The 17801-nt window shown below is 39.6% G+C and overlaps 1 protein-coding gene across 1 annotated transcript in view; it reads left to right on the top strand.

Annotated features, from left to right (window-relative positions):
• The first annotated feature begins 313 nt into the window (after positions 1-313).
• The window catches only part of TRHR (thyrotropin releasing hormone receptor), a 49356-nt gene continuing 31868 nt past the window's right edge, over positions 314-17801 (top strand). The window contains exons 1-2 of the mRNA XM_007466234.1: positions 314-569; positions 1122-1995. Coding sequence (XP_007466296.1) covers positions 1207-1995 — 789 coding nt within the window. The 5' untranslated portion in view covers positions 314-569; positions 1122-1206. The remainder of the gene's footprint in view (positions 570-1121; positions 1996-17801) is intronic.

The raw sequence follows: 17801 nt of genomic DNA on the forward strand, positions 1-17801 counted from the left end.
CTGTGCCTGGACTGAGAAGGATTTGCCATCCCCAAGTCCTATCAAACAGGGAGTGTAAATATATTTCAGGGCTGCCTCAGGTACTGGAGTTGCTGTAGAACTTAGACTATAAACAACTATAAGACCAGCTGCCTCTGGACCCCTTGCTGGTGATTTCAGCCTTCCAGATTAGAACTGTATCACTAGCACATTTAAAAGTAAATCCTTCAAGGGGAGAAGATTATGAATCAGTGAGGACTGACTGGCATTTGCCATCGTGAGTGTGTGTGTTTGCGCGTGTGTGGGAGGGGGGCGGGGGGAGACAGAGCGAGCATGTTCTCATTAGGGGACGATCTACGATTTGACAGGCTCTCTGCTGCTGCTTCTGCTGCTGCTTCTGCTGCGGCTGTATGGTCTGTCATCAGTTGGAAAGGCTGCAAGGGTTTAGAAGAACCGCAGTTCTGAAGACAGAGCACTGCTAAGTAGTCTCCCTGTCAAACAAAGTAGACGAGGTTTTCTGCAGCGTTGGAAACTCACGCTTAATACTGCCTCATCTACCTAGAAAAGCAGACGACGCTACAGAGGAAAAGGTAAGAGAAGAAATTGTTCTCTGTTGGGTCTGCAGGGCAGAGGGCATGGGGAGAGGTAGGTTCAAAGGCTTGCTATTTTGTAGCAAAGGGATCTCACCCTTTGAGAGCAGAGGAGGCAGATGCTAATTTTCTGTCAAGCTTGATCATTGAGCCTCTTGGCTTTTTCCCCCCTCGTATCTTTTTCTTCTCCATTGTACTTTTCCCAAGCATCTAAGAGATGTCTTTGTATTTATTTTTCAGGTAGCAGATATTGTTTCTTTTTTTGTTTTTTTCCATTGAGCACTCTTTCAAAACAAGGAGCATTTTCTGTGTCTCTTTTCTTGAGCATTTTTCTCCATTAAGAAAAAAACCAGTCCCTCTTATGGTAAGGTAGTCAAAACAGTTATTCCATCCTACACTAGAGTTGCAATAAAAGAGTTTTGGGGAGTACATATGAGCCCTATTACTGCAGAAAAATGGGAGGTGGAAGGAGAGGAGAATTACCTATAAGTGACTGTGACTTGATCAGAATTGGTGATGCTGTGAATGAATATGAATTGTAACTCTTCACAGGGGGAGAGAACCACTGTGATAAAGGCAGGGCACCGGAAAGAAGATGTGTTGAGAAGTGTTTCAGAGAAACCTCAAGCCACTAAAGATGGAAAACGAGACAGTAAGTGAACTGAACCAAACCCAGCTTCAGCCTCGAGCCGTGGTGGCCCTAGAATACCAAGTGGTCACCATCTTACTTGTGCTCATTATTTGTGGTCTGGGCATCGTGGGCAACATCATGGTAGTCCTGGTGGTCATGAGAACCAAGCACATGAGGACGCCCACAAACTGCTACCTGGTGAGTCTAGCAGTAGCTGATCTCATGGTCCTGGTGGCCGCAGGCCTCCCCAACATAACGGACAGTATCTATGGTTCCTGGGTTTATGGCTACGTTGGATGCCTCTGCATTACTTACCTCCAGTACTTGGGCATTAATGCATCCTCTTGTTCAATCACAGCATTTACCATTGAGAGGTACATAGCAATCTGTCACCCCATCAAAGCCCAGTTTCTCTGCACATTTTCCAGAGCCAAAAAGATCATCATCTTTGTCTGGGCTTTCACATCCATTTACTGTATGCTGTGGTTCTTCTTGCTGGATCTCAATATTAGCACCTATAAAGATGCTATTGTGGTGTCCTGTGGCTACAAGATCTCCAGGAATTACTACTCACCTATTTACCTAATGGACTTTGGTGTCTTTTATGTTGTTCCAATGATCCTGGCCACTGTCCTCTATGGATTCATAGCTAGGATCCTCTTCTTAAATCCCATTCCTTCAGATCCTAAAGAAAACTCTAAGACATGGAAAAATGACTCAACCCATCAGAACAAGAATTTGAATTCAAAGACCTCTAGTAGATATTTCAACAGCACAGTATCTTCAAGGAAGCAGGTAAGCAAATCTGAACCTCCAAGTCCACAGAGGAAATGTGGGAGAGAGTTCCCCGTGAGATGGGATCAACTTTGCCCTACTTAGCTAATGGTAAAACTAAAATACAATCATGCAAATGTTTCACAGTGTAAGCTTCTGCTTTACATATTAAATCTACCTCTAAAACAACTGAAGATCTAAAAATAGATGGGGAAATGTTGATAGCACATCAGCAGATACCAGTTCACGTGCTATTAGGATATAAGGAAATATAACAAAAACCCTAGAATTCCACCTTTAAAATGTTTGCGCCTCTCTGAGAAATGTTATCAAAATATTTAGACTATTTCTGGCTTCTATAGGGAGCAGCTGGATATTTTAAAGAATTCTATTGTCTGGCAAATATTTGACAAGATAGTTTGAGAAAAGATGAGTCAAAACAATAATGAAACTGAGAGGGGTTACTGGACTTTTTCTTTTTTTTAGTCTTAGTGGGGAAAGATTCTATCACCTTCTCTTCCACCTCCCTACAAAGTGTCCCAGCATGTAGCAGTTCAAAATGCATTTTGCTCAGGAAATGTTCTAATAAAAGGCTAACACCAGGGCTTCCCTGGTGGCGCAGTGGTTGAGAGTCTGCCTGCCGATGCAGGGGACACAGGTTCGTGCCCCGGTCCAGGAAGATGCCACATGCCGTGGAGCGGCTAGGCCCGTGAGCCATGGCCGCTGAGCCTGCACGTCCGGAGCCTGTGCTCCGCAACGGGAGAGGCCACAACAGTGAGAGGCAAAGGCTAACACCAAGCTCAATTTGTTACAAACAATTGTTGAATTTTTTTTAAATGTCTGTTTTTCTTGCTAAGCATAACTAAAAATCCTTTTATGTTTCAGATCACCTGAATGCTCAGGTGGTTACAGTTGAATAACGGTTTTATATGAATTAAACAAATGGTTTCACTTTGTTTCAGTAGATATGGTTTATAAGACAATACAGGAATGGAATACTTTTATATCATATGCACATTTACCTATAGTTACACAATTGTTCTAAGTTTTCTATGAACTTGGCTTTCAGGTCCTTTTCCTTCTTTGTTAAACAGAAAAAAATTGATGGTAAACATCCTCAGAGCTGAAAAGAAAAACTTGAAATCAACAATACTGGCTCTTTCAAATGGGTTGAATTTTCTTTCTGTTTTTTAAAATCCTGCAGGAATGTAGTTCTTCCTATGTGCACAGATAGAAACTGAGTGTACTTTTTTTTTTTGCGGTACGCAGGCCTCTCACTGTTGTGGCCTCTCCCGTTGCGGAGCCCAGGCTCCGGACACGCAGGCTCAGCGGCCATGGCTCACGTGCCCAGCTGCTCCGCGGCATGTGGGATCTTCCCGGACCAGGGCACGAACCCGTGTCCCCTGCATCGGCAGGCGGACTCCCAACCACTGCGCCACCAGAGAAGCCCATGAGTGTACTTTTTAGAGTAAGCACATGAATCATCCACACTATCACTTCCTAAACTCTAGATCAGCTGAAATATGAAGAACTGTAATTGGATATTGGGCACATAGTGAAATAAGTTACTAGTAAATGTAGGTGTTTTAGACATGCATGAAATGAATAATGAACTAACACTAGAAAGAAATATATACAACATTTTAAATGATACCATGATACTTGATTTATATAACATTTAGTATTAAAGATGCCCAGGTGATAGAAAAGACTTGAGCAACTAGGGAAGAGTTGAGCAACTATTGCCAGCTGTTAGATTTCTGTTGCTTTGGGTCTAGCAGTACTACCTAATACAAGGTATATTTACTGGGCCTTGTATTGGGCATCTATTACCCAAAACTTGATTAAGGGAAACTTAGAGATCTCTTGGCCATCTGCCAAGACAAACATTAAGAGAGTAAAGAATACAATAAGAGAGTAAAGAATACATACCTCTCAGTTAGAGACTAGACATGGGGTAATGTCTGTAGCAAAGAAGGTCAAGGAGTAGATTCATTCACTAGACTCTAATTTAGATCCTTGTTTTAAATTCTAAAAAATTGTTTGTCTGGTCTAATATCTTCCCTTTCAATTATAGTCATTAGCACCTATCAGCATTAATAATATGCTTCAAATTGCTAATTGTGTTATACGTTCACACTCTTATTTCAAAGCTGTTACAAATAGGCTGCCCTTATAGAGGCTGAGTGGTAAGAGAAAAAGCCAAATATTTGACTCCAAATACCCTGGGCTTTAAAATGCCAGGGCTCTAATCAAGCTTGGATGTATGACCTTGGGTAAGCAGAACTCTCTGAGCCTCAGTTTCCTCATCTTTAAGGATAAGGATAAATAACAACCAGGGCTGGTATGAGGGTTTAATGAAATACCTTATGAAAAACACCTAAAATACAGTGTTGGTTCATCTGAATGTTTAATTAGTCTCATTCTGAGTTTTTTTAATATGTTGGCAACTGTAAGGGAAATATTTATTCTTTAAAATATGCATTCACCATTTAAACAAAGATCATTTGTTGAGCAGGTGTATATATGATATAGCAACTTCTCCAAGGAACTTTTTAATAATTAGGGCATTTGGAATTGTATTCAGAGCATTTGGGGTTGTCACAATAACATCCCTGTCACTTAGCATCAGGAGCCTGGGAGCCAAATGACCCGAAATGTGCTAGACAGCCCTGCACAATGAAGTGCCCTGTTACAAATGTCAATAACACCCTCCTTGAGTAACAAGGGATGCCATATAAATCAAAAGAAGTGTATTGAAGTAATATGTCATGTAATTCAGTCTTGATTATAGATAGGAAGAGAGTTCAGAGAAAAGAAAGGAAATTATGGGTCTAGAGGGATCAGAGAAGCCTTCATGGAAGAGGTGGCATTTGAGAAGACTCTGGAAGGATGAGGATAATTTGGAAAGTAAAAGTCAAGAGGGACAGCTCTTTACACAGAAAGGACATGGCTGGGATGAGAATGGTCTGGATTTGGAGAAGGGGTCAGGAAGGGGATTTTTATAGTATGTAGTGATTTGGTTGACTAAAATGAAGTCTTTGGGGAACAGCAAAACGTAAGATTGGATTGATGTGTGTGTGAGAGAGAGAAGGAGAGAGAGAGAGAGAGAGAAGGAGAATGAGGGAAAGGGCTGTGGAGGGTCCCAACTATCAGGCAGAGAGCAAGGAGTTTGAACTTAGTGCAGGGACAATGAAGAAAGTGAGTGGTGAGCAGGCGGCAGCAATGAGGAAAGTGATGTCTGGGGACAATAAATCTGACAGCTATGGACCAGGCAGGATTGGAGGCCGAGAGACTTGTGGCAGAGGGACCTCTTTGGAAGTTGTTGGTAGTAATTCAGGCATAAAGTAGTACGACTCTCTATGCAAAGTAAGGTGTGAACCAGAGACAGCTTTCAAAGAAAGAGAGGGTGAGATGTGAACATATCAGATACAAAGGATGAAGAGGGAACAATTCAATGTGGCTTCAGTGTTCCGAGTCTGGAAGAACGGTAGTGCCTCCAATGAGTGGAATGAGAGCCATGAAGGGGAGTCAGTTTTGTCCAAAATCAGTGACCCTTTGATCTGGCTCTTCCTCTTCTGAAACCGTTCTTTTCTTAAATCTTCCAAAGGTTCTAACTCCACCTCCTATAACCCAAGGACTATTATTCTAATATTTTCTCTGCATGTTTTTTCTTTCAGGCAATTTTAATTTACATTTTAATAAATATTCTGTCTGGACCAGGTCTTTCTAACCAAGTAATGAAAGTCAAATGTGCATAGCCTAAAAGAACTACTTTTTAAGAAGAAATAAGAGAGTATTTATATGTAAGGGACAAGTGTGGGGTTTTTGTCCGTTCATTTGTTTGCTTTTAACTTATATCCCCTATGCAGAAAATTCAGACCAGAATCTTTTTTCTTCCTATTATTCAGATTCAATTATGTTTTAGGAAACCAACTAAATATTTGCTAAATTCAATGAAACAAATTACTCAGAATAATGGCTTGGAATTGTGTAGACAAAAGAATTACCTGATTGACGGAATCTTTTGCTTTACAATTGGCTGTAATGATAATGGAGACATGGTTTAAATGATCACATTTTTCCCATTTCAGCTCTATCTACACACTCCCAAAAGATCTCTCTCTGTTCAGTCAGTTCAGGTGTTCAGCATTGTGTAGATAAAATATCTTTATCATTGACTGCATATATCAAAGGAATTGATTGGATCTTTCAGTATTTTGGAGACGCAGAAATATCTTGGTAAAGGACTGCACTATGGATAAACACATTCAATTCAAATATATTATTTCCACAGGATACGGAGTATGCAGAATATTTTACAGATCAGGCTATCAGTTTCATTTTCAGTTGAGTCACACTAACATACTTTTTTGTTTGTTTTTTGCAGTATAACTGGTGGGAAACTGTGCAACATAGTCCAAGTAGAAACTCCAAAAGTTTATGGCAAAATTTTCATTATGGATTTTGTTTGGCTTAAAAAGCCTTTGAAATGCCAAACAGTCTTTGTTTACATAAATTTCTTAAAAGCTTTCTACCTTCCTAGAGGAATGTTGGTAGCCCAGGAGACAAAGGCAGCTTTCCTTTTAAAGCAAAAACATATGCCTTTTATTTGTTGCTGTTGTCGCTGTTATTGCTGCTGATGATAGAAAAGCAGTCATGTATTATGGAAAACACAGAAAACTAGGAATAAGAAAAAAGGCATCCTTTACCCCATCTCTCAAAACCCCCAATTTATTAGCATTTAGTCATATTTATTTTCATGTTTTCACTTGATCTTTTTTATATCATTATAGTCAATATACAGATATATAATTTTATAAGCTGTTTTTACACAAAATGTGAAATTAATCTTCTCAAGAATAGCACAGAGTAAAAGAAAATGGATAAGATTGTGAGCCAGTTTTTCTCAGCCGCAGTTTTCTCATTAATAAAATGATACTAACAATTCCTCATGGAGTTACTCAAATCAGATGAGATGCATCAGACAAAATTTGTGGGGTTTTTTTGTTTGTTTGTTTGTTTGTTTTGCGCGGGCCTCTCACTGTTGTGGCCTCTCCCGTTGCGGAGCACAGGCTCCGGACGCGCAGGCTCAGCGGCCATGGCTCACGGGCCCAGCCGCTCCGCGGCATGTGGGATCTTCCCGGACCGGGGCACGAACACGTGTCCCCTGCATCGGCAGGCAGACTCTCAACCACTGCGCCACCAGGGAAGCCCAATTTGTGGGTTTTTTTGGGTTTTTTTTTTTTTTTTGTCTCTCCTCCCTCCTGTACCATCAGCTACCCTTCCATCGGTCCTTTACTTCTCAGTGACTTCCATTCCCCTAGGCAGCCTCCTGACTCTGACTCTGAGTAAACCGAGTAGGATGTGCTCATGGAAAATTAAGAATTCTGGTTTAGTAATTCTTATGTATCATAATTGTTACCTGTTGGTCTTCCCATTGCCACTAACATCTGTAAGAGTAGGGCCCATATCCCCAGTGCCCTCAGCACTGAATTTGGCATGTCACAGGCTCCCAGAAGAGTTTATAGATAGTCATGTGTTGCAGCCAAAGAGTACAGGCTTTGCAATACAGCAGGTGGCTAGCATTTCTTCCCAAATCTATGTTCAGTGACATCACACTAGGTGCTTAAAATTGGTCATGGTTAGAGTACTAACACTGCAGAAATCAGCAAATATGACATTTCAGGGCCCCTCCCTTTTTTTGTGGAAAGCCAATTGTTAAATATGATCAGTACACTTCTCTGTGTGTGTGTATCATACATAATAAATGAAAGTGTAAAAGAGTACATACATGAATACTTTGGAGATAAGTTAATTCCAACACTCTATTTTGCTCCCTGAAAAATTATTGTTTATTTATTCCATATCCTTCACTGATTTTAATTAAAATTTATTATCTTTTATTGAATGTCTTTTGAATTCCAAAACAGAAAAACTAACAACCAGCTAGTATGATAGTGAGTTTGTTACTAGATAAGACTTTTGAGCAAGATTTCCCCCTTCCAGACAGAACAGACTGACTTAGAAACATGGCGGACTCAAATCATAATTTACTTTTTGTACAGAATCCTGTTGGCTTTCCAAAGAGCCTTTCAAATATCCTCCCCAATGAGAGAGCTACATTGGACTGAATGCACAGAGATGCAGAGGGATGGCAACTTAAGGAAGGAAACAGTGTGAGAAGAAGTATTAAGATGAGAATAAATCTATCCGAGCACTCCTATGTGGCTAATTTTCCTAAATCAATTTGCACACATCATCTTCTTTCAAAAAGAAACATCCCCAATCTCCTCTGACTGGCTTTCAAAGCCCTCTAAAATCTGACCTTTTCATCATTTTTTGGCTTTGTTCATGCATTGTTTCTTTAATTTAATAGACAATTATTGAGCACCAATTTCATGTCAGGCATTACTCCAGAAAACCAATAATAATCACTGTCTTATGGGAACTTTCTGTAAAATACAAAAGGTCACCATTCAAAAATGGCGATAGTATTGGGGTAGTATTTTTGGGTTTTTCAGATATATACCCAGGAGTGGAATTGCTAGGTCATATGGTAGCTCTATTTTTAGTTTTTTGAGAAACCTCCATACTGTTTTCCACTGTGGCTGCAGCAACTTACATTCCCACCAGCAGTGCACAAGGGTCTCCTTTTCTCTACATCCTCACCAACATTTGTTATTTGTGGTCTTTTTGATGATAGCCATTCTGACAGGTGTGAAAAAACAAAAACACTAATTTGAAAAGATACATGCACCTCAATGTTCATAGCAGCATTATTTACAATTGCCAAGATATGGAAGCAACCTAAGCATCCATCAACAGTTGAATGGATAAAGAAGATATGGTACATATGTACAATGGAATATTACTCAGCCATAAAAAAAGAATGAAATCTTGCAATTTGCAGCAACATGGATGGACTTGGAGGGTATTATGCTAAGTGATATGTCAGACAGAGAAAGATAAATACTGTATGATATCAGTTATATGTGGAATCTAAAAAGTAAAACAAATCAGTGAATATAACAAAAAAGACATAGACTCACAGATATAGAGAACAATCTGGTGGTTACCAGTGTGGGGAGGAAAAGGGAGTGGGGAAAGTTAGGGTTAGGGGATTAAGAGGTACAAACTCTTACATATAAAATAATCTACAAAGATATATTGTACAGCACAGGGAATATAGACTATTTTATAATAACTATAAATAGAGTATAACCTTTAAAAATTGTGAATCACTATATGGTACACCTGTAACTTATAATATTGTACATCAACTATAATTTTTTTTTAAGTTGAAAAAAACAGTTGGAAAATACAAAGTTAGGCTGTACAGTGTGCAGAAGAGGCAACAAGGAATGAGTGAACACCACACATAAGGCTGGAGAGCAGGCCCTCAACAGAGAAGAGTCACTTCACTTTAGATAAATGAGTAGGCGTTCGCCAGGCCAACATGAAACCAGCGGAATTTACGTAGCCAAGCAGAGCCCAGGGTAAGACCTTGGAAGTCCCTGTGTGCCACTGAAAGCAACTAAATCTGGTTCTAAGGCACCAGGGAACCACTGAAGAACTCTAATAAGGACAGTGGCAAACTGGATTTGACTTTCGGGAACTTCACTCATAAAATTTTACAATGAAGCCAGCCCATAACCAGGGAAACAGAAATGAGGCTTTTGCAATCCGAGCAAAAAGCAAAGAAGACTTGAATTAGGGCGTAAGAGTAGAGAAGTCTAGGAAGGATATACAAGAGTTAAATCAGTGGAATTTAACTACTAATTTGGCAAATGAAAAAGAAGTTCCTAAAGTGAGTCCCAGATTCTCAGCTGGAGTGACTGGGCAGGCAGTGGTGTTAGCAAGCATGGCACAGAATACAAGAGGAAGAACAGTCTTAACTATATTTACTCCTTTCTTGTAGATGCGGGCATGTCTCACCAGATTCTCCCATGTATAATAAGCTCATTTGATTTTGCAACCTTGCTCATGTAATTTTTCCCACCTGTAAAGCCCTCCCCACTCTTCATACCTCCCACCTCTCTGAAAAGCTCGAGTTCCCAGCTCAGGCTGCAGTTAGAGCCAGGGGTCCCGTACCTTGGACATCTACATGAAGGCAGAGTCTAGCATGAGCTCTAGAGTCAGAAAAATGTAAGTTCAATTCTACTTCCTATCTCTGTAACTTTTGATATGTTATTTTACTTCTTGATATTTGTTTGTTCAAATGTAACATGGGATACTAATGATACCCACTCATAGGGTTGCTGTGAGAAAATGCTCAGTACATAGTAAGCATTTAAAAATGCTTATTTACTACATTTAAATTATATGCTATAGTTAAAATATTATTTACCCCACCTTATTCATGAAATAGCAAAAAATACAGACTGGTAATTCCCCAAAACGACAAAGTTTAGAGGTTATAATAGAGGTTGATCTTCCAGGCTGATCTAACAGCATATTCATAAGATCAAATTAATATTTCTTGAGCTCTGCTATGTGCCCAGAGAGAAATACATTAAGCACGTTAAGTTTATATGAACTAACTCAATATATCTTCACGACAATCCTGAGAAGTGGGAACTAAGTGTAGAAGAGAATTTGGAGGCAAATGAATGCAAAGTCACCTGCTGGTTGTAGCAAAGCCAGGATTTTGACCCAGCACACCTGCTCCATTGCCCTCAATGTGGGCAAGAGAAAATCAAATAAAGGTGAGACTGGTGAGGGCTAAAGTAAGTTTCCTGGAGGTGGATGTTTGGGCCGGGTTAAAGAGACTGAGAGGAAAGAGGCCGTTCCAGATAAAGGAGGGAGATGGGAAGGATATGACAGTATTATCAACAGGAGAAAAAAGCCCAGAATTTTAAAAAGCATTTTCTGTCTGAGGAATAGTAATGAGATTAGTCAGATGTGGGCCAAAAGTTTATGGGAAATAAATTTGGAGGACATGCAGACTGGGGCTGGAACAGTGAGACCAGAAAACCAAGCACAGGACCACCACCTGCCTCCCCAAGCCCGTCATCAGGCTGGTGACCAACACCAGGGAAATCACATTCTATAGGGCGCAGCTATCCCAGCCTTGGATTTTCCCTTCCAATGGGCCCTCGTTAACCTCTGCTGATCCATTTACAGGACCATCACCGGTTCCCTCTTTTCATGCCTATTTCAAAACTTTCTACTCTCCTGAAGTTGTCACACCTGGAATTTTTTTCCCTCTGAAATCCGCCCCCAACATCCAACCTCTCCTCTCTAATGCTGCTTCCTTAATTCCAGTCTCATCGTGTCCTCCCTGCACTGTAGACCAGCAGGCTGGTCTCTCTGCCTCGCCAAACTGTTGCATAAGCACCCTAACCAACTTCCCTGCCTCTTAGTTGCCCTCTTCCAGTTCATCCCCCAGGTTGCTGCTAGAATCATCTAAAATGCAAACTTGATAACAGCATCATGCTGCCTGAAGTCTTCCAATATCCTTTTTTCCTATAGGTTTAAATCCAAGGCCATAATCATAGCACACTGGGACATTTATGTTCTGCTCCCCACTTACTTTCTCAAGCTCATCCCCTTTCTGTCCCCAACATACCATTCTACAAGCAGTTTCCTTATCTGGCCACCCTCTTTCCTGCCTCCAAGCCAGTGTGCATACTCCCCCCTGCCACAAGCATTCCATACAGATGCAAGAACAAAATGCTACAAATGGGAGGGACAAACACCAATCCCTGCCAATGGAGAAAAAGGAAGCCTGCTCTGCGTCATGACCTATGAGAGGGTCAAATGAGGGCCTGCGCGCACCGCATTGCTGTAGTAATTTGTTCAAATGTCTCTCCCATCAGATTGTGTATCCCACAAGGGCAGAAACATTATCCCATTCATTTTTGTGTCCACAGTGCCTGTCATGGCGCCTAGGGACATACTGATAAATGACTAAACTAGTAAAGACTGGCTATAAAGGTAGAAGGATCAAGTATGACTCCAAAGATTTTTTCAGGAGACCAAAAATTGTAAAATTGTTGAAAGAAATGTTAAGGGAAAAGATATTAAAAACACTGTCAGAAATCTTTAGCTTAAGATGAGGATATGGAAATTTTACATTGTAAGTATTTAGGATTTGGAAAAATTTAGACTGTTGAGTAGTCAGAATCAGATATGTGCATTTGTGAACCAATAGAATAAAGGAAAGGAGGTATGACTAGGGTTGAATTTATTTATTTATTTATCTATCCTTTTTATTGAACTACAGTTGACACACAATATTGTATTCATTTCAGATGTACAACATAGTTATTCAACATTTGCATACATTATTAATTGATTACCACTATAAGTCTAGTAACCATCAGTCACCATACAATGTTGTTACAATATTACAGACTATATTTCCTATGCTGTACATTACCTCCCTGTAACTTATTTATTTTATAACTGGAAATTTATACCTCTTAATGCTCTTTACTTATTTCACCCGACACCCCACCACCCTACCCTTTGCTAACCACCAGTTTGTTCTCTGTATCTGAGTCTGTTTCTGTTTTATTTTGATTGTTTGTTTTCTTTTTTAGATTTCACACACAAGCATACTTCATTTTTTGCACTTCACAGGTATTGCAATTTTTGCAAATTGAAGTTTTGTGGCAACCCTGGGTTGTTGGATGATGGTTAGCATTTTTTAGCAGTAAAGAATTAATTAAGGTATGTATATTGGTTTCTTTTAGACAAAATGCTATTGCACACTTAATAGACTACAGTGTAGTGTAAACAAATTTTATATGCCCTGGGAAACCAAAAAATACATGTAACTCGCTTTATTGTGATATTCCCTTTATTGCCATGGTCTAGAACCAAGCCCACAATAGCTCTGAGGTATGCCTGTATAGGTGAAGTCATATAGTATTTGTCTTTCTCTGTCCCACTTATTTCACGTGGCATAATACCCTCTAGGTCCATCCATGTGTTGCAAATGGCAAGACATCATTCTTTTTTAAGGCTGAGTAATATTCTATTATATATAATAGATACATTATATATATATGTGTGTATATATATATATATGTGTGTATATATATATATATATATATATCTCACATCCTCTATCCATTAATCTGTGGATGGATATTTATGTTTCCATATCTTGGCTATTGTAAATAATGCTTCAATGAACATAGGGGTGCATATATCTTTTGGAATTAGTGTTTTTGTTTTCTTCAGATAAATACCCAGAACCAGAAGTGGAATTGCTGAATCATACAGTAATTCTATTTTTAATTTTTTGAGGACCCACCATACTGTATTCTAAGCTGGCTACACAATTAGTGTAGTATATAAATTATATAATCCCACCAACAGTGCACCAGTGTTCCTTTTTCTCCACATCCTTGACAACACTTATTTTTTTATTTTTAATTAATTAATTTACTTATTTATTTATGCTGGCTGTGTTGGGTCTTAATTTCTGTGCGAGGGCTCTCTCTAGTTGCGGCGAGCGGGGGCCACTCTTCATCGTGGTGTGCGGGCCTCTCACTGTCACAGCCTCCCTCGTTGCGGAGCACAGGCTCCAGACGCTCAGGCTCAGTAGCTGTGGCTCATGGGCCCACTTGCTCCACGGCATGTGGGATCCTCCCAGACTAGGGCTCAAACCTGTGTCCACTGCATTGTCAGGCAGACTCTCAACCACTGCGCCACCAGGGAAGCCTGCCAACAGTTGTTATTTGTTGTCTTTTTGATAATAGCCATTGTGACAGGTATGAGGTGATACCTCAATGTGGTTTTGATTTGCATTTCCCTCATATCAGTGCTGTTGAGCTTCTTTTCATGTGCCTGTTGGCCATCTTTATGTCTTCCTTGAAAAATGTCTATTCAGCTTCTCTGTCCATTTTTTTTAATCAGGTTGTTCTGTTTTCTTGATGTTGAGTTGTATGAGTTCTTTGTATATTTTGGATATTAACCCCTTATCAGATATGTCATTTGCAAATATCTTCAGTACTCAGCCTTTTCTTCTTGTTGATGGTTTCCCTCACTACGCAAAAGCTTTTTAGTTTGACGTAGTCCCATTTGTCTAGTTTTGGCGTTGTTGCCCTTGCCTAAGGAAACAGATCTAAAAAAGTATTGCTAAGACTGATGTCAGAGTGTACTCTAGAAGTTTTATGGTTTCAGGTCTTACATTTAAATCTTTAATCTACTTTGAGTTTATTTTTATATGTGGTATAAGAAAATGGTCCAGTTTCATTCTTTTGAATGTAGCTGTCTGGTTCTCCCAACACCATTTATTGAAGGGGCCTTCTTTTCCCCACTGTTTATTCTTGCCTCTTTTGTCGTAGATTAATTGACCACATAAGTGTGGGTGCATTTCTGGGCTCTCTATTTTGTTCCACTGGTCTATGTGTCTGTTTTTGTGCCAGTACTATACAGTCTTGATTACTATAGATTTGTAGTATAGTTTGAAATCAGGGAGTGTGATACCTCTAGCTTTCTTTTTGTTTCTTAAGATTGCTTTGGCTATTTGCATTCTGCTCTGGTTCCATACAAATTTTAGGATTATTTGCTTTAGTTCTGTGAAAAATGCCACTGATGTTTTGATAGGAATTGCATTTAATCTGTAGATTACTTCGTACATTTTATCAATATTAATTATTCCAATCCATGAGCACTATATATCTTTCCATTAGTTTGTGTCATCTTCATTTTCTTTCATCAGTGTCTTATAGTTTTCAGAGTAGAGATCTTTCATCTTCTTGGTTAAATTTATTCCTAAGTATTTTATTCTTTTTGATGCAATTGTAAGTGGGAGTGTTTTCTTAATTTCTCTTTCTGATAGTTTGTTATTAGTGTATAGAAATGCAACAGATTTCTGTATTGATTTTATATCCTGCAACTTTACTGAATTCATTTATTAGTTCTAATAGTTTTGGGGTAAAGTCCCTAGAATTTTCTATATATTGTACCATATAATCTGAAAACAGCAGCAGTTTTAATTCTTTCTAATTTGATGCCTTTTATCTCTTTTCTTGTCTGATAGCTGTGGCTAGGAATCCTAATACTGTGTTAAATAAAAGTGGTTATTGATAGAGGACATCCCTGTCTTGTTCTCGATCTTAGAAGAAAATTTTCAGATTTTTACCATAATGTTAACTGTGGGTTGTCATATATGGCCTTTATTATGTTGAGTAATATTCTCTCTATATCCACTTTGTTGAGAGCTTTTAATCATAACATGCTTTTTCTGCATTTATCAAGGTGATTATATGATTTTTATTCTTCAATTTGCTTATATGATATATCATTTTGATTGACTTTTGGATACTGAACCATCATCCTTGCATCCCTATAATAATAAATCCCTCTTAATCATGGTATATGATCCTTTTAATGTACTGTTGAATTCAGTTTGCTACTCCCCCTACCCCACATTGTATGTTTTTTACATTGTATTTTACATATTTTTATTTTGTTTGTTGCTTGACTAATTATTTTAGGTATAGATGATTTTTACTACTTTTGTCTTTCAATCTTCATGCTAGCTTTATAGATAGTCGATCCACTACATTTATTGTATGCTTGCCTTTACTAGTGAAATTTTTTCTTTTATAATTTTTTTGTTTCTTGTTATAGCATTTTCTTTTCTGTTTAAAGAAATACTTTAACATTTCTTGTAAGACTGGTTTAGTAGTGATGAACTCCTTTAACTTTTGCTTCTCTGGGAAACTATTTATCTCTCTTTCAGTTCTGAATTGTAACCTTGCAAGGTGGAATATTCTTGGTTATAAGTTTTTCTTTCTTTCAGTACTTTGAATACATCATGCCAATCCTTTCTGGCCCATAAAATTTCTTCTGAAAATTTAGCTGATAGACTTATGGGGATTCCCTTGTACATAACTAGTTTTTTTCTCTTGCTGATTTTAAGATTCTTTCTTTATCTTTAACTTTTGATAATTTAATTATAATGTGTCTTGGTGTGGGTCTCTTTCAATTCGTCTCATTTGGGCATCTCTGTGTCCTGGACTTGATTGTCTGTTTCCTTTAACAGGTTAGGGAATTTTCAGCCATAATTTCTTCCAGTAGGTTTCTGTCTTTTTCTCTCTCTTTTCTCCTTCTGGGACCCCTATAATGTGGATATTAGTACACTTGATGTTGTTCCAAAGATCTCTAAATTATCCTCATTTTTTAAACTATTCTTTTTTCTTTTTGCTGTTCTAATTGGGTGATTTCCATTACCCTGTCTTTCAGAACACTGATCCATTCTTCTGCATCCTCTAAATAGCTGTTTATTCCCTCTAGTGTATTTTTTAGTTCAGTTACTAAAAAATACTAATTGGTTCTTTTCTTATAGTTTCTACTTCTTTGTTGAAGTTCTCACTGAGTTCATCCATTCTACTCCTGTTGTAATCATCTTTACAACACTATTACTTTGAACTCTTTATCTGGTAAATTCCTTATCTCTGTTTCATTTAGTTCTTTTTCTGAGGTTTTTTCTTATTCTTTCATTTGAAAGGTATTTTTTTGTCTCCTCATTTTGCCTAACTTTCTGCGTTTGTTTCTGTATATTATATATATATCAGCTATGTCTCCCAGTCTTGAAAGGATGGCCTTATGTAGAAGGCGTTCTGTGGGGCTCAATGGTACAATCTCACCTAGTCAAAAGAGGCAGGTACTCCAGGGGTATCCCCTGTGTGGGATGTGCATGTCCTCCTAATGTGATAGAGCCATGATAGCTGCAGACCTCTTGGTGGACAGAGTTGGTTCCCAGGCCAGCTAGCTGTGTGGCTTAGCCACAACTGCTGCAGACTCCCTGGTGGACAGGGCTGGTCCCTCTCCCAGCTGTCTACAAAACCTGTCTGTAACTGCTGCAGGCATGCTGATATGAGGGCTGGCCCTCAGTGCAGCTGGCTGGGAGGTCCAAACTCGATTGCTGCTGATACATCAATATGTGGGGCTGGCTTCCTGTAGCTGAAGCCACTTTGAAGGGGCACTGTGCCAGCTAGAATAGCCTGACAGGTTGGGGAAGACAAGAGCCACTTCAGAGGGGCCAGCCAGGACAGGTGGGTTGAGTGAGGTGGGTCCCAGAGAACACCAGAGTGGGGAGCATGGTTTTAGCTAGGTTGATAGAGTGTGACAGAAATGGCACTTGCCAGCGCTGGGCCAGCTAGGTGAAAGGAAAGTAAAAGAAAATTGGCACCCACCAGTGCTTTCGTCCCCAGAGGAAGTGCTGCCAGATACCTGTGCCTCTGGTACCTGCCTTTATGTTAGTCAATGATTCTCCTTTGTATATAACCCAGGTTCTTTTCAAGCTGCTGCCTCTGTTCTGGGATTCAGAGGGAATGAGTTTATGTGCAAGCCCTTTAAGAGTGAACTCTCAGTTTTCCACAGCCCTCCAGCTCTCCTGGCCATAAGGCCCTCTGGATTTCAAAGCCAGCTGTTATGGAGGCTCATCTTCCCGATGCAGGACCCCTGGGCTGAGGAGCCCAGTGTAAAGCTCAGACCCTTAGCTCCTCAGAGGGGAATTCCATGGTTGTGATATCCCTTCCACGTGTGGATCACTGAACTGGGGTTGTGGGTTCTGTCTGCACCACATCTCTGCCCCTCCTACCCATCTCGATGTAGCCTTTTCTTTATATCCTTAGTTGTGGAAAAGCTGTCCTGCTAGTCTTCAGGTCGTTCTCAGAGATAGTTGTTCTCTATATAGTTGTAGTTTGGGTGTGTCCCTGGGAAGAGGTGAGCTCAGGGTCTTCCTACTCCACCATCTTGATCCGGACTCTGGCTAGAGTTGAATTTTTTTAAATGGGAGGACAGGGCTTCCCTGGTGGCGCAGTGGTTGAGAGTCCGCCTGCCGATGCAGGGGACATGGG

This window comes from Lipotes vexillifer, unplaced genomic scaffold (assembly GCF_000442215.2).
Source record: "Lipotes vexillifer unplaced genomic scaffold, Lipotes_vexillifer_v1.1 scaffold508, whole genome shotgun sequence".
NCBI classification, from domain to species: Eukaryota; Metazoa; Chordata; class Mammalia; order Artiodactyla; family Lipotidae; genus Lipotes; species Lipotes vexillifer.